The 24925-nt window shown below is 45.7% G+C and overlaps 1 protein-coding gene across 3 annotated transcripts; it reads right to left on the reverse strand.

Annotated features, from left to right (window-relative positions):
• Window positions 1-510: 510 nt before the first annotated feature.
• Window positions 511-22048, reverse strand: etaa1a (ETAA1 activator of ATR kinase a). 3 transcript variants are annotated; one of them, XM_078230395.1, is made up of 6 exons: window positions 21809-22048; window positions 14778-14915; window positions 13849-13925; window positions 12172-12272; window positions 6424-8720; window positions 511-2287 (listed from the first exon to the last, which is right to left on the reverse strand). In XM_078230395.1, exons 1-6 carry the CDS (start codon window positions 21972-21974, stop codon window positions 2169-2171), a joined length of 2898 nt encoding a protein of 965 aa, XP_078086521.1. In that variant the 5' UTR covers window positions 21975-22048; the 3' UTR covers window positions 511-2168. The 3 variants fall into 3 exon arrangements, with proteins under 3 accessions (XP_078086521.1, XP_078086522.1, XP_078086523.1); XM_078230396.1 differs by having other exon boundaries at window positions 14778-14912; window positions 21809-22025; XM_078230397.1 differs by lacking the exons at window positions 12172-12272; window positions 14778-14915; window positions 21809-22048.
• Between the last annotated feature and the right edge of the window lie 2877 nt (window positions 22049-24925).

Raw genomic sequence — 24925 nt, forward strand, 5'->3', positions numbered from 1 at the left:
GTATGCACATTCTCCCCGTGTCTGCATGGGTTTCCCCCGGGTGCTCCTGTTTCCTCCCAGAGTCAAAGATGTGCAGGTTAAGTTGATTAGCCATGATAAATTCTCCCTCAGTGTCCCAAGGTGTGTCGCTTAGGAGGATTGGCCAATGTGTGAGGTTATAGGGATATGGTGGGGGTGGGGGAGTGGGCCTGGGTAAAATACGCTTCGAAGAGTCTGTGCAGACTCGATGGGGCGAATGGCAACCTTCTACAATGTAGCGATTCGATAGATTTCATGATAAAACTACACAGTATTTCTCAGATTTCAGTTCAACTTAACCTTTTTCTGAAAATCAAATTCTGCCTCTAGGCAACAGCAGTGGCTAAAAGGCACTGCACCCTGAGCATAACCTCAACACTGCTACGCAATGTGCGCTTTTGCTACAATTTTATCATGCACTCAACCAAATATTGAAACTTAACGAGATTATTCCCTTAGGAATAGTAAATGGGACTGCATACGAGAAAAATTCAAGGTACATTAGTTTGTCATTTTATAATGCCAAATGACTCCTTCATTTTGTTTTAATTAGAAGTCTAGACACTGGTTAAAAAGCACCAGGTATACATAAACACTTACATATGTACAGTTGCCAAAATATTATGTACACAGAGCAGTAGAAACAAACTAAAAACAATCAGGATAGATTTGGACCATTATTCTGCTGCAGTACTTTAAGATCCTGTCTTCTAACACTGAGTGTAGTGCAAACGACAACATAAAATTAGACTTTTACTAAATTTCACTAAAAAAGGCCTAATATTTAATAGCTAATCGTTTAACTAATAGTTCCTCAGAAAACAGTAATTAACAACTACACCGGCAAGCAATTAGCCAGGATCTAGAATATTTTCAATAAATACTTGACGTTCTGAGGTAGGTTACAAAAAGTTACAAAAACAATAGAAAATGTTTATACAGTAAAATTTTGATTGGGCCAATTTACAATACTCGAAAGCACAGTGTGACAACAAGGACAGAATTAAAACGTCGCAAGAGCTTCATTCAGCTGAACCCACATTAGACATTTGTCAAGTCTGCATTTAAGTTCAGTTGCAAATTAAGAAACACAAAAAGTGAGTTTAAACTTCCAAGCATAAAAGTCCAATAGCATGATTCCTCCAAGGGTTTTTGTTTGGGAGCAGTGGTTAATGGGGACAATTCAGATTGAGTGCAATGAAATGTTTAGGTGGATGCCTCACACAGAGCACCGTCAGAGGAACCTGAGCCCCAGATTAGTTTAAACAGCAACAAAAAGCTTGTACGGCACATTTAACAGGAAGAAGAAATTCAAACCAGTGCACAAGCATTAGCAAAACTTTTACAAGGGGAATCCCTCGCACTGTAACAATGATCAGTCATGACAGTCCCTTAAAACAGAAATTCATCTTCGAAAACTATTTAAATAATGTTGGCGGGCAGCTCATAATTGTGAAGTTAAACTGAGAGTGATCGGCGAGAGGGTGACAGCGGCCAGTTACCCACTCAGCTTGGATTTTCATTAGCACTTCCGGCAAAACGACTTGAAACGTTCCTGGAAAGCATTCCAGGTTTGACTCTTTGGTGACCCGGCCAGAATGTCAGGATAGCTCCAGCTTTGATCCCCAGTCTTGGCAAAAGTAGCTCAACTCAACAGGGCAAACCTCATCAAACCTCGAAATCCTTCTCTTAGAAGGGGGAGAGGGGGTGGAATCCGGGGGTTCTTTCCCTATGCTCGATAGTGACCCCACGGCCTGTGCTGCTGAAACTGCATGTGCTGCTCTCAGACGCGATGCTTCCCACAGTCCAATAGTCAGACAGTACACAGCAAGGAGTCAGTGTCTTCAAGCGGAGGCAAGGAGGGTGGGGGGAGCGGGGGAGAAGCAAAGACTTTGAAGTCATAATGTTGGAAACACACCAGTGTGATAAATAGTGCAACGTACTTTTTTTAATAACTTAATTATGATGTATACACATTTATTCTCTTACTGGTAGGCTCAAGTCTCTGTCCATTTGCCCAGCCACATTGCAGACAGAAAATAAGATGCAGAGGCAGATTATCTGGAAAGAAAATGTGCACTCTTTTCAGCCAAGTGCTCCTTTCTTCATTACATTCCGATAATAATCAGTCATGCTTCGAGTCTGTGAAGTCACGTAGGTGATGGATGAGCATAGCTGCCTTGCATTTTCATCTTCCTGCGAGCCAGCGCTGCCAGCTTCTTCTGTTCAATCTCCTGCAATGAACATTTTGCTGCTGGCTCCTCCACAACTGCACAAATGGGAAGCACAGAAAGCAATAGCCTTAGAGACAAATAGCAGCTTAGATGGATAATTTGAATTTCATATAACATTTATAAAGTTCCAAATTTAGCTAACAGAGCTTTGAAGAATGGTCAGCTGACAGATCCCAAGCCAGGATTATTTTTTTTAAACCATAAAACTCAACTGAAAACAATCAGCTGATGGTGTGGAGTTGCCGGCGTTGGACTGGGATGGACACAATAACCAGGTCAAATTCCAACAGGGCTATTTGGAATCACAAGCTTTTGGAGCGCTGCTCCTTCCTCAGGTGAGTGGGGAGGTAGGTTGTGCAGTGTTTGCGAACCTACCTCTTCACTCACCTGATGAAGGAGCAGCGCTCTGAAAGTTGGTGATTCCAAATAAACCTGTTGGACTTTAACCTGGTGTTGTGAGACTTCTTAAAGTGGACATTCACTGTATAGAATTTGATAAGAATTATTTCAACTTGTCTCTTGTTACCTTCCTGCATCTCGAAGCACCGATCCTTGCTTTTAAGAACATACTAATTACGTGGAGTAGATCACTCGGCCCCTCGCACCTGCTCCGCCATTCAATAAGAACATAACTATCTAATTTTAATCTCAATTTCACATTCCTACCCACCGCGATAACGTTTCATCCACTAGCTTTTCAAGGATCCATCTAACTCTGCCTTAAAAATGTTCAACAGCTCAGTTTCCACAAACACTCCTCGTCGTCATTGAGGAAGAGTTCCAAAGTCTCACAACCCTCTGAAAACCTTTTCCTTATCTTTGCCTTAAAAGAGTGACCCCTTATTTTTGAACAGTTGCCCCCAGCTCTAGATGCTCCCACAGAACTTCCTAACCCACCGACCACAATCAGTAAGGATAGGCAACAACACCTCCGCCACGATCATCCTCAACGCCGGTGCCCCACAAGGCTGTGTTCTCAGCCCTTTACTATACTCCTTATACACCTATGACTGTGCGGCCAAATTCCCCTCCAACTTTCAAGTTTGCTGATGACACCAACCGTAGTGGGTCGGATCTCAAACAATGATGAGACAGAGTACAGGAATGAGATAGAGAATCTGGTGAACTGGTGCAGCAACAATAATCATAGAATGCTATATCAGAGAATCATAGAATCCCTACAGTGCAGGAGGAGGCCATTCAGCCCATCGAGTCTGCACCAACCACAATCCCACCCAGGCCCTGTCCCCGTAACCCATGCATTTACCCAGGCTAGTCCTCCTAACACTAAGGGGCAATTTAGTATGGCCAATCCACCTAACCCACACGTCTTTCAGACTGTGGGAGGAAACCCACGTAGACACGGGGAGAACGTGCAGACTCCACACAGACAGTGACCCAAGCCGGGAATTAAACCCAAGTCCCTGGCACTGTGAGGCAGCAGTGCTACCCACTGTGCCACCGTGCCTCCCTCAATGTCAGTAAAATAAAGGAGAAGTCTACATCAACAGGGATGAAGTGGAAGTGGTCTAGAGTTTCAAGTTTTCTAGGTGTTCAGATCACCAGCGACCTGTCCTGATCCCCCATGTCTTCTCAGAAGACAAAGAAAATTTGACATGTCAGCTACAACTCTCACCAACTTTTACAGATGCACCATAGAAAGCATTCTTTCTGGTTGTATCACAGCTTAGTATGGCTCCAGCTCTGCCCAAGACCGCATGGAATTACAAAGGGTTGTGAATGAAGCCCAATCCATCCCCCCATCCATTGACTCTGTCTACACTTCCCGCTGCCTCGGCAAAGCAGCCAGCATAATTAAGGACCCCATGCACCCCGGACATACTTTTTTTCACCTTTTTCCACTGGGAAAAAGGATACAAAAGTCTGAGGTCACGTACCAACCGACTCAAGAACAGTCTGCTGCTGTCAGACTTTTGAATGGACCTACCACATATTAAGCTGATCTTTCTCTACACCCTAGCTATGACTGTAACACTACATTCTGCACTCTCTTCTCTCCTTCTCTATGAATGGTATGCTTTGTCTGTATAGTGCGCAAGAAACAATACTTTTCACTATGTTAATATATGTGACAATAATAAATCAAACATGAAGCATCCTTTCCACATCCACCCTGTCAAGACCCCGCAGAATCTTAGATGTTTCAATCAAGTCGTCTCCTGTCAGCTGTTGATCAATCCGATATCCTCAGCCAGTCCGCCATTTCCGCAAACTCCAAAAACAACCTGCAACCCGCCCCACAATTTATCAGGATTCCTTTTTATTCGTTTGTTTATAGGATGTGGGCATCGCTGGCTGGGCCAGTATTTGCTGTTCATCCACAATTGCCCTTGGTGGTGGCGAGCTGCCTTCTTGATCACTGCAGTCCATGGTGTAGGTACACCCACAGTGCTGTTAGGGAGTGTGTTCCAGGATTTTGATCCAGCGACTTGTCCAGCACCGTCAACCCTGTGATTTGCATTCACTCCCTATCAGCTCACTATCCCTCCAGTTCAATTTAAAATCATGCCTTCAAATCACATCATGTGCTCTCCCCAATCTTCAGTATTCTCCTCCCAGTCTTGCAATCTCCTTTACATCCACTAGATCTCAGAGATGCTGGTCTTTTGCCCTAACTACTTTCAAAACAAACCCAGCTAGTTATGTTCCTTTTTTAAAATGTATGTGGGCAGTACATTGGTTAGCACTGCTGTCTCACTGCTCCAGGGACCCAGGTTCAATTCCTGCCTCGGGTCACTGTCTGTGAGGAGTCTGCACATTCTCCCTGTGTCTGCGTGGGTTTCCTCTGGGTGCTCCGGTTTCCTCCCACACTCCAAAGATAAGCTGGTTAGGTGGATTGACCATTCTAAATTGCCCCTTAGTGTCCCAGGCTGGAGGGATTAGCAGGGCAAATATGTGGGATTGTGGGGATAGGAGCTGGGTGGGATTGTTGTTGGTGCAGACTCGATGGGCTGAATGGCCTCCTACTGCACTGTAGGGATTCTATGAAAATCAAGTACGCTTTACTCATTACGTGTCCCACTGACGTTAAAAACATGAAAAGTATCACTTTAATTGTGGGCGGGGGAGATTGAATTCCTGGTGCCGCAATCACAATATCAAGATCACATCTATGCACCTCACGCGAGGAAGGGATTAACTCCAACTCTGGGAGCTAATTAACGGGGGAATTTTAAAATGCTAACCACCAGGATGAAAAGTAACTCATTACGTAACTTTCCTCATTTGGTACAGCAGATAGGAAGCCTCGTTGACTGGGAGCAGACATCAGAAATTTGGGTGTGCACCTAAGTCTCTGAATGGGGAGGCGATGGCCTAGTGATATTATCGCTAGACTACTAATCCAGAAACTCAGCTAATGTTCTGGGGACCCGGGTTCGAATCCCGCCACGGCAGATGGTGGAATCTGAATTCAATAAAAATAAAATCTGGAATTAAGGATCTAATCGGTGGCGTGCACTGCTGCCTTGCAGAGCCAGGGATCCGGGTTCGATTCCCGGCTTGGGTCACTGTCTGTGTGGAGTCTGCATGTTCTCCCCGTGTCTGTGTGGGTTTCCTCCGAGGGCTCCGGTTTCCTCCCACACTCCAAAGATGTGCGGGTTAGGTGGATTGGCCATGCTAAATTGCCCCTTAGTGTCGGGGGATTAGCAGGGTAAATGCATGGAGATAGGGTCTGGGTCGGATTGTGGTCGGTGCAGACTCAATGGGCCGAATGGCCTCCTTCTGCACTGTAGGATTCTATGATTCTAATGATGACCTTGAAACCATTGTTGATTGTCGTAAAAACACATCTGGTTCACTAATGTCCTTTAGGGAAGGAAATCTGCCGTCCTTACCCCGGTCTGGCCTACATGTGACTCCAGAGCCACAGCAATGTGGTTGACTCTCAACTGCCCTCCAAGGACAACTTAAGGATGGGCAATAAATGCTGGGCCCAGCCAGCGACGCCCCATGTCCCATGAAGAAATAAATTTTTAAAATGTAACTCCCTGGTAAGGCTCCCCATTGGTAGCACAATAACAGAACATTATTCCTGCTCTAGCGATGTCTATAACTTCAAAACGAGATATATTTATCACAAGAATATCCAACAGGGCATTAATCACGTCCGACTGGAATTCAGCGTGAAATTACAAAAACATCTCCCTACCTTTTGTCTGTAAAGTAGAATCAGAAAAATGTCTCTTTAGAGGCGCCGCTGGGTATCGAGCGGCTGGGGAAAATTTATCTGACTGAGCGTTTCTTTCCATAGGGCTTTTTACATGATCCCTGTTGTCACAACCCTTCGCACTTTGTGCTATATGACTACTGGTCTTCCCCTGAACACTCATCAGAGAAGAAGCTGTAATTTTAGTGAAGGTAAACCGTGGAGTCCTGGGAATGCCAATAACGTGCTGCGGTGTGGGGGCTGCGCGAGCCACGGTTACAGTGGACGTACAAAGTTTCTGGCTCGGGCCAAAGTTCGCAGTAATTGAAGCCTGAAGCAAATTTGAAATGCCAGCACCGTTTCTGGAGCCAGGCAGGGAACTGGATCTGTTCAAGCTCACTGCACAGGCGTGGGTAGTGCTTGAGAAAGATTTACCCTCGAGATTGCTGAGGGAATTCAAATGATGGCTTTGCGTGGGGAGTGTCACTGTAGAACACACCATACAGGTCAAACCTGCGGGCCTTGGCAGAATCCTCGTGGAAGCAGCTGCATTTTGCTTTGCTGCTATCGGTCCTTTGGAGAAGAATTTGCTTTCTGACACAAGAGAAGATTGGTTGCAATTTAAATGATTCTGCAGCCCATCCGACCGTTCAGCGAACTGTGCTTTTTGCATGTCTGAAGTCGAAACTGTGCTGTTTGTTGAACCCCGGTCGCTGCTTGCTGGTTTTAGTCCTGTCAGCTCACTGGTCGCGGCCACCTCAGAGTCCTGGCTTTGAATCAGTTTTTCCACATCATCGCACATCCTGTTCAAATCAGCATCGTCGTCGCCTGTTTCCCACAGGTTGTCCGATTCAGTTAACAGATTTTGAATTTCGGCGGAGAAATTTTCATCATTCCAGTCATCAGCCACCGCCTCGGGTGGAGCACTTTCCGCAAGAACATCGACCCTTCTCTGTGAACCAGCACCGGAGAGCTTTCCAGATTTGAACCCATGGGGTGAGTTCGAATTGGCAGGCGTGGAATAGTCGATGGGAGCGAGGGAAGCCTTTGTATTCTCCTGTGCGCTGCCGCTGTGCAATGTCTGTAAAGGACTTGCGCGAGGCAAGGGAGTCGATTCCATGAGGGGCCCGTTAAGCCGATGGGAACTGCACTGAGGCTTTGAAACTTCAGGATTCCTCTGTTCGTTTTTTATTAATGTGTCAACCACAGGTTCAAGCGCTTTGCTTTGTTGGAATTTGCTGAGGGATTCCTGTTCAGCCACCTTACTACTCAATTTGGTTTGTAGTGAAAAAGTAGCCCTGGGCTTTGGTCTCTCAGATCGCTTTTCAAAGTGCAAGGTTTTGGCCACTATTTCAGTGTCAGCAGCTTTGCGAAGGGGACTTTGCATCTGCTTCATAAATGATATAGCCGGTAGCACGCCAGAAGCAACCTTTGGATTGGTTGAATCATTACATTTCTTTGTACCATTCAGGTTGGCAGCATCCAGAGAATGAAACGAAGGTTTGGGGAAATTAGCGCATTGCTTGGCAATGGCAACAAGTTCTGGATTTTCTGTAACTTCCATTACAAAAGAGTCCTCTGCCATCCAGTCATCATTCTCCCAGTCATCAAACCCATCATCCTCCGGAACAGTTTCAGATGGACAAAGTGGTGCTGTCCCACCTGTGGATTGAAGGCCAGTGTTGCTGCGCTGCTCTAATTCACAACCTGTAGTGATGGCTTCAAGAGCGAAGCCTTTGCCATGCTCAGAGCTTGCGGCATTGTTAACGAGAGTGCCTTCACCTACATCTAATTCAACTGACTTTGAGGCTTGAAGTTCACCAGCTTGTTTACGAGTCGTGCCTTTGTCACGGTCAATGGCATCTTGTGCAAATGTTGGAACCACTTTGGAAGCCTGAAATCCGTCTGGTGTTGGACTTCTTGAATCATCGGCCGAGAGGCCCTGACTCAGAGGTCGACCAGTGTGTTGGGTGGGTCCATCAAACAAGGCATTAACGGCAGCTTCAGTTTCTAGGTCCAGTGACATCAGACTACTATCCTGACTGTGTCGCTCCATTACAGGAAGGGCGCTGCCTGTGCCATCTTTAACTGGCCCTGTGGTTCCAGTCACGGATGCCTGCCCCAATGCTGAATGGTCAGCATTTGGTCGCTCTGTCAGTAGTGTCTGCTCCATATCGGCACAATCTGAAGTCTGGTTTACTTCACCGGCTTCTTCACTGTAACCGATATCTTGTTCCACCATGTTCCGGTCAAACTCTTTCGCTAACTTCATCAGCTCTTCCTCTGTGCTCCTTTGAAATCTAAAATGAATAAAAATTCGATAAATTCTCACAAGCTGCTTTTACAATGTAGTTTCCCTGAATGAAAAAATGAATTTCGTTGTACAGACATTTTGGTTCCTATTTTAAGGATATTTTACCACAGAACTTCATTGATAATTAGCAAAAGTCAACATAACGCAACAGGAAAGTATTTAATAAAGCCTAGATTGACGACAAATTTCTTAATATATTGAACAGCCTGGTTTCAATTGCCGTTAGTATGGTAAGAAGTCTCACAACACCAGGTTAGAGTACAACAGGTTTACTTGGAATCACGCGCTTTCGAAGCGCTGCTCCTTCCTCAGGTGAGTCTTTCAAACACACTCACCTGATGAAGGAGCAGTGCTCCGAAAGCTCGTGATTCCAAATAAACCTGTTGGACTTTAACTTGGTGTTGTGAGACTTCTTACTGGGCCCACCCCAGTCCAACGCCGCCATCTCCACATCATGGCCATTTGTATGTACAGATGACCAATAGCTTGGTCACAGGGGAAGGTTAGCACTTAGGGCAAGGCAAACAAAGGCAGAGCCACCAAAAGTGGAGCAGATTAAATTGGGCAATGCTGAAGAGGTTAAAATTAGAGGAACAAAGATACCTTTTGAGGGCTGGAGGTGATCACAGGGATAAGGAGTGGCGGGGTCGAGGAGTAGTGAGTCATGGAGGGATTTGAAAACAAAGGTGTGAATGTTAAAACGAAGATGGTGCTTAACTGGGAACTGGGGTAGGTCAACAACCTTGGGGATGATGGGTGAGAGCCAGGGCCTGGGTGGCAGAACTTTGACAAGATAATCGGGGGCTTTGCAGGGTAGACGGTGAAAAGACGTTTCTCTCCCCCACCCCACCCCCCCAAACCCCCCATTCAGAATGGGTGGGAACAATTTCAGAATAAGGGATCTCCCATTTTAGATGAAACTGAGGAAGAATTTCTTCTCTCAGATGGCTGACACAGTGGTTAGCACTGCTGCCTCACAGTGCCAGAGACCTGGGATTGATTCCCGGCTGGGGTCACTGTCTGTGCGGAGTCTTGCACATTCTCCCCGTGTCTGTGTGGGTTTCCTCCGGGTGCTCCGGTTTCTTTCCACAGTCTGAAAGGTTAGGGCGCATTGACCCGAACAGGTGCGGAGTACGGCGACTAGGGGAATTTCACAGTAACTTCATTGCAGTGTTAATGTAAGCCTTACTTGTGACTAATAAATAAACTTTTTACTTTGTTAATCTTTGGAATTCTCCTCCAGAGAGCAGGAGGCTGGGTCATTGAACATATTCAAGACTGAGTGAGATAGATTTTTTGATCTTCAAGGGTTACGTGTGAGGGGGCAGGGAGCAGTTAGGAAAATGGAGTTAAAGCCACAATCAGGTCAGCCATGATCTTATCGAATGGTACAGAAAATTCAAGAGGCCAAATGGCCTTCCCCTGCTCCTATTTCCTACGTTACATTCAAGTTCAAGGAGGGTTCAGCGCAAGAGTTCAGCCAGCAGCATTTTGGAATAGTCACGCCTGGAGGTTTTCAGACGAACGGAGGTAGGGGTTAAGGTGAACGATGCTACGGAGCTGGAAATAGGGAGTCTTAGCGAAGGTACGGATGTGTGGTTGAATCACAGGGCGAAATAAGATGCAGGGGCTGCAAACAGTCTGGCTCGGCCTGGAGGGATGGAGCTGGTGGCGATATTAAATTGAGAATATCGATCTGCTTAGAACCCAAGTTAAATTTGTTCACACGCTGAATAAGTGCATGTCAAAGTGTGAACTTACAAATAAACCAGATCAGAGTTTTGTTTGCAAAACTGAACCAATTCTTGGGTCTCTAAGTTTGGCTCAGTGAAGGCTTTATATTACTAACTCAGTGCCCCCAGCAAACACAAAATGATTAGCACAAAAAAACTAAAGTTCACATCTGAGATGAAATATTTTTAGTCCAGCTTTGTGAATGGGCTATTTCAGAACATCACCCAAAGACTCTGCAATGGTTCATCAATAACGGTTATCAATATTGAGCATTATAAACATTGAGGCATGGGGACACCAAAGCCCACAACCTTCTTCCAAATGAACAAAGAAGAGTACAGCACAGGAAACAGGCCCTTCGGCCCTCCAAGCCTGTGCCGCTCATTGGTCCAACTAGACCATTCGTTTGTATCCCTCCATTCCCAAACTGCTCATGTGACTATCCAGGTAAGACTTAAACGATGCCAGCGTGTCTGCCTCCACCATCCTACTTGGCAGCGCATTCCAGGCCCCCACCACCCTCTGTGTAAAATACGTCCCTCTGATATCTGAGTTATACCTCGCCCCTCTCACCTTGAGCCCGTGACCCCTCGTGATCGTCACCTCCGACCTGGGAAAAAGCTTCCCACTGTTCACCCTGATCTCAATCAAACGTTTTCCACTGATTCCCAATCAGCAGTTCTCAAGTACCTGTGGGGGCTATTTTAATGGTGCATTTCACACCTCTTAGTAACAAATTCCAAACATATTTTCTGGGCGGCACGGTGGCACAGTGGTTAGCACTGCTGCCACACAGCGCCAGGGACCCGGGTTTGATTCCCGGATTGGGTCAGTGTGTGTGTGGAGTCTGCACATTTTCCCCGAATCTGCGTGGGTTTCCTCCGGGTTCTCTGGTTTCCTCCCACGGTCCAAAGATGTGCAGGTTAGGTTGATTGGGCATGCTAAATTGCCCCATAATGTCAGGGGGACTAGCAGGGTAAATATGTGGGATTAAGGGGATAGGGCCTGGGTGGGATTGTGGTCGGTGCAGACTTGATGGGACGAATGGCCTCCTTCTGCACTGTAAGGACTCTATGATATTGTTAGGATGTTAAAGAAATGTAAAATATGAACACTCTTCCTTTTGAATACATTGACCTGTTCTTCAATCATGAGCTGTCAAGACATTAGGATAGTTATTTTCATCTTATACACGATGTAGTCGGTTCAAAAAAAGCCAAAATGTTCAAATTCAGCCAAGCATTGTCACAAAATTTGATTTCCCGAATGAATTGACACATACAAACTTACATATTTATTTATTTGATGCTTATGACAATTTTGGGGTGGCACCCTGGTTAGCACCAGGGACCTGGGTTCGATTCCCGGCTTCTTGGACATTCCCCCCGTGTCTGTGTGGGTTTCCTCCGGGTGCTCCGGTTTCCTCCCACATTCCAAAGATGTGCACGTTAGGTTGATTGGCTATGCTAAATTGCTGTTTAATGTCAGGGGGGTTAGCAGGGATGAATATGTGGGGTTAAGGGATAGGACCTGAGTGGGATTGTGGTCGGTGCAGATTCGATGGGCCAAATGGCCTCCTTCTGCAGGGAATCTATAAGATGTTCTATAAAGAGCAGTGTAAAATTTGCCTCACAAGTAAATACTGCTACAGCTTTGTCTTAACCTCTTAAAATGCTATAAAATGATCTTTTTGTGGCACATACCTTGAATTACTTGCTTTGTTCCTTTCTCGAAAAGTCACAGTAGGGCTACATTGGATTGCATCCTCACCTAGCCATACGTTCAGAGGCACCTCGGAAGATCGCTACTTACCCCAAAAACAAAAATAGCTATTAATTATCGAGTGACACTGTCGATACTTACGCCTTGCTTAAATATATTAACGGAAAGAAAATACTGACAGTACATAACTGGAGAATTTTACTTGATAGGGAGCTTAGTTTCCAAAGAAAAATTGCAGTTAGGAGTAAAGTCAAAACCAGAATGGAAATAGGTAAACCAACTTTGCTTCCCATATATTCATCTTTCAAACACACTGTAGGATCATTAGCCAACATTGACACAAACAGGTTGACTTGATAGGAATCACGAGCTTTCGGAGTGCTGTTCCTTCATCTGGTGAGTCACCCGATGAAGGAGCAGCGCTCCGAAAGCTCGCGATTCCAAATAAACCTGTTGGACTTTAACCTGGTGTTGCGAGACTTCTTACTGTGCCCACCCCAGTCCAACGCTGGCATCTCCCGCCACAGCAGATGGTGGAATTTGATTCAATTAAAAAAAAACTGGAATTAAAGAGTCAACCGATGACCATGAAACCATCGCCGATTTTCGGAAAAACTCATCTGGTTCACTAATATCCTTTAGGGAAGGAAATCTGCCATCCTTACCTGGTCTGGCCTACATGTGACTCCAGAGCCACAGCAATGTGGTTGACTCCCAGCTGCCCTCAGGCAACTGGGGATGGGCAATAAATGCTGGCCAGCCATCGATGCCCATGTCCCACAAATGAATAAAATCAAATCTCCACATCATGACTTGATAGGACTTTAAGACTTTCCCTCACACGTCAGTGAAAACACAGGATGATGGCAAATAACTCAAGTGAAAGGCAATGAACAATTGCCCAAGGGGTAGTCATGACTTGGATGGAATGAATTTTGATCTTACCCAAACCTCAGCCCATTCACTGGCAACACAGTAGATTGCATTCCCGAACCCTGTTAGTAGACTGCAGCCTCATCACCATCCCCAGGATTGTAATGACTTGGTGGCTAACTGAGCCACATGGGTAAGGTATTTAATCCAAAAGGCTAAAAAGCCTCCAGCCAGCTATCTCTGCAATATAATCAGAAAAGGCTGGAAATACCCAGTGAAAAACAGAATGCACATTTGAGGTCAACGACCTTCCATCTTTCGTGTAACTCTCCAGAGAACAACAATTAGCTGTGAGGCATCATATTTGACCAGTTCCCCTAAATGCGGGATATGGATCAACAAACATTAAACTTTTTTTTTGGAACGTTTGGAATCCCTACGGTGCAGAAGGAGGCCATTTGGCCCATCAAGTCTGCACCGACCACAATCCCACCTAGGCCCTATTCCCGTAATCCTTTGTATTTACCCTGCTAATCCCCTGACACTAGAGTTAATTTGGCATGGCCAATCAACCAAACCAGCACATCTTTGGACTGTGGGAGGAAACCGGAGCACCCGGAGGAAACCCACGCAGACATGGGGAGAATGTGCAAACTCTGCACAGACAGTGACCCGAGGCTGGAACGGAACCCAGGTCCCTGGCACTGAGAGGCAGCAGTGCTAACCACTGGGCCATCCTCAACACTCGTGCCTAATTCAGTGTGTGTACAAAATAGTTTTGTTACCTGAGGGGCAATGCGCTTTACAACGTCGGATATCTCCACCACATGCTGAAAAATCACAGACGACTTCTTTCCATTGTCTGTGTAAGGAAAGGCAAGGGGCTAAATTTGAGTATATTGTATTTCCTTCAAAACCTATTACTTCATTTTGGTTAAAGCCATCATTGGTTAAATTTCTCATCAGTTCAAACAAGCTGATTAAGGTTAAAGTTAATTTATTGTCACAAGTAGGCTTATATTAACACTGCAATGAAGTTACTGTGAAAATCCCCAAGTCACCACACTCCGGCACCTGTTCGGGTACACTGAGGGAGAATTTAGCACGGCCAATGCACCCTAACCAGCACGTCTTTGGACTGTGGGAGAAAAGGGGAGCATCCGGAAGAATTCCATGCAGACACGGGGAGAATGTGCAGATTCCACACAGACAGTGTCCCAAGCCGGGTTTCGAACCCGGGTCCCTGGCGCTGTAAGGCAGCAGTGATAACCACTGCACCACCGTGCCACTCCTGGAAAAAGCATCCCATATTAACATAATTCTTTTGCCAGAAAACCTGTTCTTTCGGCATAATATGAAACAACTTCAAATAACACGTGTCCAGCCTTTAAAATCTACACGTTGGGTTACAGAACCAACCTGTTCAATAGTAATGCTTAAAAGAGCAATGCTTAAAATGTACGTCAAACAGTTTGGCAACAATTAAGCTATTAAAGACACAATAGACACCATGTACATACTTTCGCGCAACAACTGACAAGAACTGTACATGCTGATATTGGAATCAGATAAAACAAAGAGAGGAGAGGCAAGACAGTGAGGAAAATAACAGAGGAAAGAATGCAGGGCTGATTAAAAAACAAAACGCAGAAAAGTGCACATCGGATTTCTCAACAATCCCACTTCATACACTTCCTAACGTGCATTCAATTACCTAATTTAAATGCGGTTGGAGAGTGCTGGTCCCAATAAATGTCTTGCTGTAACTCGGAATCATTGACAGGGGAATTGCGATTTGCAATGAGTTGCTGCTTTCTCAATATCCTCTTTGGAGTTTTATATGACAATACTTCTGGAAGATAAAAATACAGGTTTAAATATGGCGCAGAGTACAGCTAAAAATAAGCGCGTTTAAAACAGGCTGGCTGTTTCCAACTCACATGGGGCAGCAGCTATACAGAATGCAACTATGGACTACAAAGAAGTGCTTTAACCACAATATAACAACGTTTAACATCTGAAGTAAATACGCCACCACTCACTAACACACGGTTCTCTTTAACTCTTATATTGATCGACTTGGTAAGCATTAATTAGAGGAATGCTTCAGGAGAGAGAAATCCCATTTAAGTAGAATCCAGTGTTCCAATTCACTTACCACAATCATTGTAATGCTGAAAAAAAAGACATGCTGTTGAAGTTTTTCATCTTGCACTCATCAGGACTGATGTGCAAGAATACCAACTGCAAACGGAACAATAATCAGAGCACAGTTGAAGCTAGCCGTTGCACACTGCTCCAATGCAGGAGCAACTGGAGTTGTATCCTGAACTAACAAGATGCTGCCATCAAGCCAAAACGTGGTATATGGATTTCAGTGCTGGTGTGATGTCAGGTACGTAGGTTGTATGTAGCAATGACTGGCAGATCGCACCAGACAGAACATTCCATTGGCTGTTCACAAGAGATAAGGCACTAACTGCACCCAACCAGCCCATACTGTAAAACTCAGGACAGAGGCCGGGATTTTACGGCCTTGCCCAAACATTCCCACCCGAGGTCAATGGAGATTTCTGTTGTCGGACCCTCACCCACTCCGATTCTGGGTGGGCGAGGTGGTAGAGTTCCAGCCAGAATGTCCAAAATTAGTTGAGAATCTGTGATTGGTCAGTACATGCAAAACAATCCTGAATGTGCTCAGAATTACACTGACGAGCTCGCAGTGTGGCTCATTTCTGCATGCTAAGTCACATATATTCACACACAGGGTTCTGTCTTTTGCAGACACAAGGAGCTTGTCCACACACTGCGCCATTTTCAACTAAATAAAAGCTTGGGGTCAGCCATTCCCCATGGCAGTGCCTTGACCAGAGTCAACCCGCCAGGCTTGAATTTAAACAAAAGCTTGGCAGTTAACTATTCCCTGGTACATTCTCCATGGCAATGGCTCTACCATTCAGAGTCCACTTGCCAACTAATCAGCACTCTCTTCTCATGCAATATAAATTGTTGTTCCCTTTACAATTGATATTCTTGTGAATCTGTACTGATGCGTGCAAGACAAAAAGCTTTGACAGTATGTCTCATTGTTCAGCGAAACTCAAGAATATTCTCTGAGCCGCTGCTATCACTTTCACTGATATAGAACACCATCATCCTACTTTTTTTTCAATTGGATAGAGGCACCCAATTCAACTACCTTACTCCTCATTACTGGTTCTGGCAGCTTGGGAAAACAAAGAACCAGCGCGTTAAAGAGTGCCTTACCACTTTCAGAAAACCCAAAGGTTTAGTATATCCAATAAATTACATTTTAATAAATGTTGACCAAAACAGCAGCCAACTTGCTCACTGCAAATCCCATAGACATGAAGTGGAGATGGTCAAGAGCTTCAAGTTTCTAGGTGTTCAGATCACCAACAACCAACACCTCTACTTTCTCAGGAGGCTAAGGAAATTTGGTATGTCCACTACAACTCTGACCAATTTTCACAGATGCACCATAGGAAACATCCATTTGGATGTATCACAGCTTGATATGGCTTCTGCTCTGACCACAACTGCAAGAAGCTACAAAGGATCATGAACATAGTCCAATCCATCACACAAACCAGCCTCCCATCCATTGACTCTGTCTACACTTCCCGCTGCCTCGGGAAAGCTGCCAGCATAATTAAGGACCCAACACACCCCGGACATTCTCTCTTCCACCTTCTTCCATCGGGAAAAAGATACAAAAGTCTGAGAACATGTACCAACCGACTCAAGAACAGCTTCTTCCCTGCTGCCATCAGACCGTTGAATGGTCCCATCATATATTAAGCTGATCTTTCTCTTCATACTGTCTGTAACTGCAACACTATATTCTACCCCCTCTTCTTTCCTTTGCCCTGAGTACTCTATGAACGGTATGTTCTGTCTGTATAGTGCACAAGAAACAATATTTTTCACTGTATCCCAATACATGTGACAATAATAAATCAAACCTAAGTGATGAGTTAACCTGATTAAAATGGTAATGGTTTAGCAAGGACGGGGAGACTGCAAGTCCACCTCAAATGAACGATGGTTCCTTTATTTAAGGTTGCAACCAAAATAATAACAACTTTACAGCACTCCCTTTGTAACTGCCTGTCCCAGATTATCCAGTTTGGAGTGGAGCTTGAACCCAGATTTCTGACTCACGTAGATAACCAAGCCAAAGACCACAGACAGCTACAGTAATATCTATGGCATATGGGTAAGGCTTAAATAATGTAAAGTATGCTTGAATGCCAATTACTGCTACACAATCACACACCCCTTTCCCACCCTGGTCTTCCTTGCTTGAGCTAATGAGGATAATTAAGCTGCAAGATAAACCGCATATAGGTCCGAGGCTTCACACAGGACACGTTTGCACAACCAAAGTGCAGATATAGATATGACCTTACTTTGTCTGCTAATGTGATTATCTGCTGAGGCATATTCATCATTTGGAGCTTCTCCCTCCTATCAGATGTTTAACATGGATGAGCTATTGACATTAGGAAGGAGCTTGCAAGGTAGAAAGCTTCCTTTACCAAGTAATGTGACTATTTACAACCGAATACAAAGGCTGGTACATAACCTTTAATGTATCACCTTTCACCTCTTTAACAGCATGTGCCTCCATGCCATCTTTGCAACAGTGAACCCTGTGTCTATACACTTTGATGTGGAGATGCCGGTGTTGGACTGGGGTGAACACAGTAAGAAGTCTCACAACACCAGGTTAAAGTCCAACAGGTTTAACACGACTCATCGATCAACAGTTCCGACGCGCCACAGCGAAAAACCGCACCAACCTCCTCAGAAGACAAACACGGGACACGGTGGACAGAGTGCCCTTCGTCGTCCAGTACTTCCCCGGAGCGGAGAAGCTACGGCATCTCCTCCGGAGCCTTCAACATGTCATTGATGAAGACGAACATCTCGCCAAGGCCATCCCCACACCCCCACTTCTTGCCTTCAAACAACCGCACAACCTCAAACAGACCGTTGTCCGCAGCAAACTGCCCAGCCTTCAGGAGAACAGTGACCACGACACCACACAACTCTGCCACAGCAACCTCTGCAAGACGTGCCGGATCATCGACACGGATGCCATCATCTCACGTGAGAACACCATCTACTAGGTACACGGTACCTACTCTTGCAACTTGGTCAACATGGTCTACCTGATACGCTGCAGGAAAGGATGTCCCGAGGCATGGTACATTGGGGAAACTATGCAGACGCTACGACAACGGATGAATGAACACCGCTCGACAATCACCGCAAGACTGTTCTCTTCCTGTGGGGGAGCACTTCAGCAGTCACGGGCATTCAGCCTTGGATCTTCAGGTAAGCGTTCTCCAAGGCGGCCTTCACGACACACCACAGCGCAGAGTCGCTGAGCAGAAACTGATAGCCAAGTTCCGCACACACGAGGACGGCCTAAACCGGGATGTTGGATTTATGTCACATTATCAGTAACCCCCACAGCTTGCCTCCTGGGCCTGCAGAATCTCACTAGCTGTTCTGTCTGGAGACAATACACATCTCTTTAACCTGTGTTTAATGCTCCCTCCACTCACATTGTCTGTACCTTTAAGACCTGGCTGGCTTTAGAGATTCGCATTCTAATCAGTATTCTGTAACTTGATGTTGTGTCTCTGTGCCCTGTTTGAGAGCACATTTCCACTCCATCTGACGAAGGAGCAGCGCTCCGAAAGCTTATGGTATTTGCTACCAAATAAACCTGTTGGACTTTAACCTGGTGCTGTGAGACTTCTTACTCTATACACTTTACCAACTCAAGGTTCAACTTCTGCCACTCTGTTAACCAGCCTTCCCACCCAGTTTTTTGTTAATTCATGGGAAATGGGTGTCACTGGCTGGGCCAGCATTTATTGCCCATCCCAAGTTGCCCAAGGGCGGTTGAGGGTCAATCACATTTCTGTGGCTCTGGAGTCACTCGTAGGCCAGACCAGGTAAGGATGGTAGATTTCCTTCCCTAAAGGACATTAGTGAGCTGGATGAGTTTTCCCGACAATCGACAATGCCTTCATAAGAACATAAGAACTGGGAGCAGGAGTAGGCCATCTGGCCCCTCGAACCTGCTCCGCCATTCAATAAGATCATGGCTGATTTTTTCATGGACTCAGCTTCACTTACCCGCCCGCTCACCATAACCCTTAATTCCTTTACTGTTTAAAAATCTATCGATCCTCGCCTTAAAAACATTCAATGAGGTAGCCTCAACTGCTTCACTGGGCAGGGAATTTCACAGATTCACAACCCTTTGTGTGAAGAAGTTCCTCCTCAACTCAGTCCTAAATCTGCTCCTCTTATTTTGAGGCCATGCTCCCTAGTTCTAGTTTCACCCGCCAGTGGAAACAAGCTCCCTGCTTCGATCTTATCTATTTCCTTCATAATTTTATATGTTTCTATAAGATCTCCCCTCATTCTTCTGAATTCCAATGAGTATAGTCCCAGTCTACTCAGTCTCTCCTCATAAGCCAACCCTCTCAACTCCAGAATCAACCTAGTGAATCTCCTCTGTACTCCCTCCAGTGCCAGTATATCCTTTCTCAAGTAAGGAGACCAAAACTGTACTTTAGGTGTAGCCTCACCAGCACCTTCTACAGCTGCAACATAACCTCACTGTTTTTAAACTCCACCCCTCTTTCATGGTCATCAGTAGATTCTTAATTCCAGATATTTTCTATTGAATTCAAATTCCACCATCTGCCGTGGTGGGATACGAACCCGGGTCCCCAGAACATTCGCTGAGTTTCTGGATTAAGTCTCGCGATAATACCACTAAACCATCACTTACCCTTACCCAAATCCTCCACAAGCTTCAACTCATTGAAAATGTACCACTGCGCTTATCCTCATCCATGCAACAAGCACCACGATGGCACAGTGGTTAGCACTGCTGCCTCACAGCACCAGGGACCCAGGTTCGATTCCCAGCTTGGGTCACTGTCTGTGTGGAGTTTGCACGTTCTCCCCGTGTCTGCGTGGGTTTCCTCCGGGTGCTCCAGTTTCCTCCCACAGTCTGAAAGACGTGCTGGTTAGGTGCATTGGCCCGAACAGGTGCCAGAATATGGCGACGAGGGAATTTCACAGTAACTTCATTGCAGTTTTAATGTAAGCCCACTTGTGACTCATAAATAAACTTTAACTTTTAATCTAACCCCAGGGCCATCCCCAATACATTGCCTTCAAATCTTTCCATGGGCTCATTCCCTCCAATCTTAGATGATCTCCTCCAAGTGCACACACAGCCCTTTCTCCCCCACCCCCCAGTACAGAATTCCTGCTTCTTTCCCCCGTCCCGCTCCGTCATTGCTCAACAGTTGAAATGTTCCTGACCACGGCATACCCATTTGCTTCTCCACCTTCCTCCCATTAGTTTCTTTTGAAAGTACTTTGGACACCTCAGGCCTGTTTTACCATTGAGTACAAAGCTAATCTGTATATGAACTCCATTTATCCTCCATGCCCCTTGACTAGCTACCTCAAGGTTTAAGAGTAGTTAGTTGAGCTAGCATTGATTATTTCTGTGGGAGTTTCTACATTTCTATCATGCTTCGCAAGAAGTGCTTCCCAATTTCTGTCCTGGATCTCTCCCTGCTTCTCTGCTTTTTTTCCCCTTTCATATTCCCAGTCTATTTTTTTGCTTTCTGACAGTTTTGATTCCCAGTCTTTTCATAGAATCCCGACAGTGCAGGAAGCTAGTAGGCCTATTGAGTCTGCACTGACAACAATCCCACCAGGCCCTAACCCCGTAACCCTATTTACCCCGCTAATCAATATAACCTACGCATCCCGGGACACTAAGGAGCAATTTATCATGACCAATGCATGTAACCCGCACATCTCTGGACTGTGGGAGGAAACCACAGCATCCGGAAGAAACCCACGCAGACACGGGGAGAACGTGCAGACTCCGCGTAGATAGTGACCCAAGCCGGGTATCAAACCCAGGTCCCTGGAGCTGTGAGGCAGCAGTGTTAACCACTGTGCCGTCCGCAGACAGTTTTGCATTCCCAGTTTTTTTGATCCCAGACAGTTCTGGTTCCCAGTGTTTGCTTTCAGAGTTTTGTTCCCAGTCTTTTGCCCCCAGACAGTATTTGTCCTAGTTTTTCGTTCCCAGATGGTTCTGGTTCAGTGTTTGCTCCCAGTTTATGGTCCCAATTTTTTGTCCCCAAACAGTATTTATTCCCAGTGTTTTGCCCATCAGAGTGCTTTGCCCCAGTTCTCTGCTCCCAGACAATTTTGTCCCAGTTTTTGTCACCAGACAGTTCCCTGCTCCCAGTGTTTTATTCCCAGTTCTCTGCCCCCAGAGTTTTTTTGCCCCCGGACAGTATTTGTCCCAGTATTTTGCTCCCAGTTTCTCTGCCCCAGTGTTAGTTCCAGTATTGTGCCCCCAGACAGTTTATGTCCCAGTTTTTTGTCCCCAGACAGTTCTGTGCTCCCAGAGTTTCTCTGCTCCCAGTTTATGTCCCAGTTATTTTGCCCCAGACAGTATTAGTTCCAGTTATTTTGCCCCAGACAGTATTAGTTCCAGTTATTTTGCCCCAGACAGTGTTAGTCCCAGTGATTTTGCCCCCAGACAGTGTTAGTCCCAGTGATTTTGCCCCCAGACAGTGCTGTTGCCCTCCCTCCCTGTGTTGAGCTGCAATGAGGGGCTTTGCGGAGCTGCTGGGGGCAGATTGCCGGCGAGTTTTTCACCTTCAGCCGCCTGGGGCCTAGCTGCCGACCTGGAGCCTCGGCTCAGCCTGCCAGTCCGGGCCGGGGGAGTCAGCCCGCGGCCGCCGCCTCGCTCCCCGGGCGGCCCCGGGCTGGGGTGGAGCCGGATTCGCCGCCTCCTGCCGCCGGGCGCCGCCTCTTCCTCCATCTCTCAGCCGGCCGCAGCCGCCACGCTCCGGAGCCGCTCCGCCATCTTCCCGGGAATAAAAACCCACCGACAACAAACCCCCTCCCCTTTAAGGGCTCTCCCCTTCACCCATTGGCTGAGGACCCCGGCTACACACTTTGATTGGCTGCGTTTGTTGCTATGTGTCTGCCCCGCCCCCTAGTTACAGTGTCAATCAAAGCTGCAGAGGAGTTGGCAGACAAGTCTGAGAAATTGGGGAAAAGTTTGAGAAGTTGGGGAAAAGTTTGAGAAGTTGGGGAAAAGTTTGAGAAGTTGGGGGAAAAGTTTGAGAAGTTTGAGAGAAAAGTTTAAGAAGTTGGAGGGAAAGTTTGAGAAGTTGGAGAAAGTTTGACAAAATGGGGAAAGTTTGAGAAGTTGGGGGAAAAGTTTGAGAAGTTGGGGAAAAGTTTGAGAAGTTGGGGGGACATTGGAGAAGTTGGGGGAAAGTTTTGAGAAGTTGGGGGAAAAGTTTGAAAAGTCGGGGGAAAAGTTTGAGAAGTCGGGGAAAAGTTTGAGAAGTCGGGGGAAAGTTTGAGAAGTCAGGGGAAAGTTTGAGAAGTCAAGGGAAAGTTTGAGACGTTGGCGGTAAAGTTTGAGAAGTTGGGGACAAGTTTGAGAAGTTAGGTAAACATTGGAGAAGTTGGGGGAAAAGTTTGAGAGGTTGGTGAAAAGTTTTGAGAAATTGGGGGAAATGTTTGAGAAGTTGGTGAAAAGTTTGAGAAGTTGGGGGAAAGTTTCAGAAGTTGGGGGAAAGTTTGAGAAGTTGGGAGAAAAGTTTAAGAAGTTGGGGGAAAACTTTTCCAAAGTAACCCAGAAGGAGAAAAATTGAAATATGTTGCATTTCTATAGCACCTTTCATGTCTACCAGACATCCAAAAATCCCCTTACTGCCAATTAAATTACTTTTGAAGTGTATTCACTGCCGGCACAGTAGTTAACATTGCTGCCTCACAGAGCCATGGAGCCAAGTTCAATTCAAGCCTCGGGTCACTGTGTGGAGTTTGCATGTTCTCTCCGTGTCTGCTTGGGTTTCCTCTGGGTGCTCCAGTTTCCTCCTACACTCCAAAGATTAGGTTAGGTGGATTAGCCATGCTAAATTGTCCCTTATTGTTCCAAGATTTGTAGGCTTGGGGGATTAGCAGGGTAAATGCAAGAGGTTACTGGGATAGGGTGAGTGGTGGAGTTATAATCCAGGTCAGAAACTCCAACATATTTTATGAAGTCAGCCTCGAGCATAAGTTTTGCGCTTTGAATTTGGCATGGGTAAGCATTAGATGTTTCACTGCAGGTATGATTCAAATGACCCACTGGGGAGCTTTCTCAAAGAATGTTTAATTAAGAATACAGTTAACACATAGAAATAAAACTAGCAATAACTCTTACCAATTACTTAAAAAACATGATATTGTATAAATTGTATTATATATTATTTATATTGTATAAACCTTAACAACTAAATGCAATGTTCCAACCAAACAAGCCCCATAAACAAACACCGTTTTTGGGATGAGCACAGGAAGCTCTTATGTTCACGTTTTGTTATTGGATTCTGCAGTTTTCTTGACACACACACAGGCAAGCTTGAATCAGCTTCCCAAAACACCAGGGAGTGAGAGACTCAGAACACTGTGTCCAACTATGTGTTGGCCCCGCCCCCGAGTTACAGTGTCAATCAAAGCTGCAGAGGAGTTAACAGAGACAAGCTTGAAAAGTTTGGGAGTAAAGTTTGGGAAGTTGTGGGAAAAGTTTGAGAAATTGGGGAAAAGTTTTCCAAAGTAACTCAGAAAGAGAAAAATTGAAATAAGTTGCATTTATATAGCACCTTTCATTCCCACCAGACATCTCAAAGCCCCCTTGCAGCCAATTGAAGTACTTTTGAAATGTATTCACTGCCTGCGGCAGTTGGGGCGGCACAGTGGTTAGCACTGCTGCCTCACTATGCCAGGGACCTGGATTCAATTCTGGACTTGGGTGACTGTCTATAAGGAGTTTACACGTTCTTCTCGTGTCTGCGTGGGTTTCCTCTGGTTTTCTCCCGCAGTCCAAAGATGTGTAGGTTAGGTGGAGTGGCCATGCTAAATTAACCCTTAGTGTCCCAAGATGTGTAGGTTAGATGGATCAGCCATGGTAAATGTCTGGGATTACAGAGTTAGGCTGGCGGAGAGGGCCTGGCTAAGGCACTTTGTCAGGGAGTCAGTGCAGACCCGATGGGGGCTAAATGGCCTCTTCTGCATTGTAGGGATTCTATGATTCTATGATACCATAGTTCTACTTAAAGTGGCAAGATCTGTCTGGTGTCCTGGTCAATATTTTAATACAAATTGTATTTAAACAATTTGTAAGGCTCACCTGCTGTGGTGATTTTGTTGATTGTTCCTTTAAGGGTGACACTGCAGTAGAGAGTCATCCGCTTGAGCGACCAATGGGGACTGAGAACGGGTAATCACCCACGGGAGTGGAGATCTCTCTGAGGCAGGAGACATCTAGAAGGCTTGTAGTTTTTTTTTGTTTTTATTCCAATTTAATCAAATCAAGTCCAATTCAGAGTCTCAACAAGTTGAGACATTCCCAATCCAAGCTGACAAGACAGGGCTCTCACCTCCTGTCTTGGGCTTGATCTACATGATCCAAGCTGATTGGAGTAGGCATAGCTCCTCCTCCAAGGCTTGATCTCATTTGCATCTTAGCCAAAAGGCCCAGATGGAATAGACATGTAGGAATCTGGGCAGCTGGTGGACTGTTCCAGTTCCAGGACAGCGATGGGGATGAGGGGAGGGGTGCTGTACCCAGAGAATTCATAGAATTCATAGAAACCCTACAGTGCAGAAGGAGGCCATTCGGCCCATCGAGTCTGCACCGACCACAATCCCACCCAGGCCCTACCCCCACATATTTACCCACTAATCCCTCTAACCTATGCATCCCAGGACTCT

The sequence above is a fragment of the Mustelus asterias genome, chromosome 15 (genome assembly GCF_964213995.1).
Source record: "Mustelus asterias chromosome 15, sMusAst1.hap1.1, whole genome shotgun sequence".
In the NCBI taxonomy this organism is placed as follows: Eukaryota; Metazoa; Chordata; class Chondrichthyes; order Carcharhiniformes; family Triakidae; genus Mustelus; species Mustelus asterias.

Excerpts from the sequence above, each read along its gene's own strand:
- etaa1a (XM_078230395.1), bottom strand. The coding sequence starts at position 21,974 with ATGGAGGAAGAGGCGGCGCCCGGCGGCAGGAGGCGGCGAATCCGGCTC. Across the intron at positions 13,926-14,777 it reads TCCAACCGCATTTAAATTAG|ACAATGGAAAGAAGTCGTCT; the intron begins GTAATTGAATGC and ends TTCCTTACACAG. Across the intron at positions 12,273-13,848 it reads TAAAGCGCATTGCCCCTCAG|CGATCTTCCGAGGTGCCTCT; the intron begins GTAACAAAACTA and ends TGGGGTAAGTAG.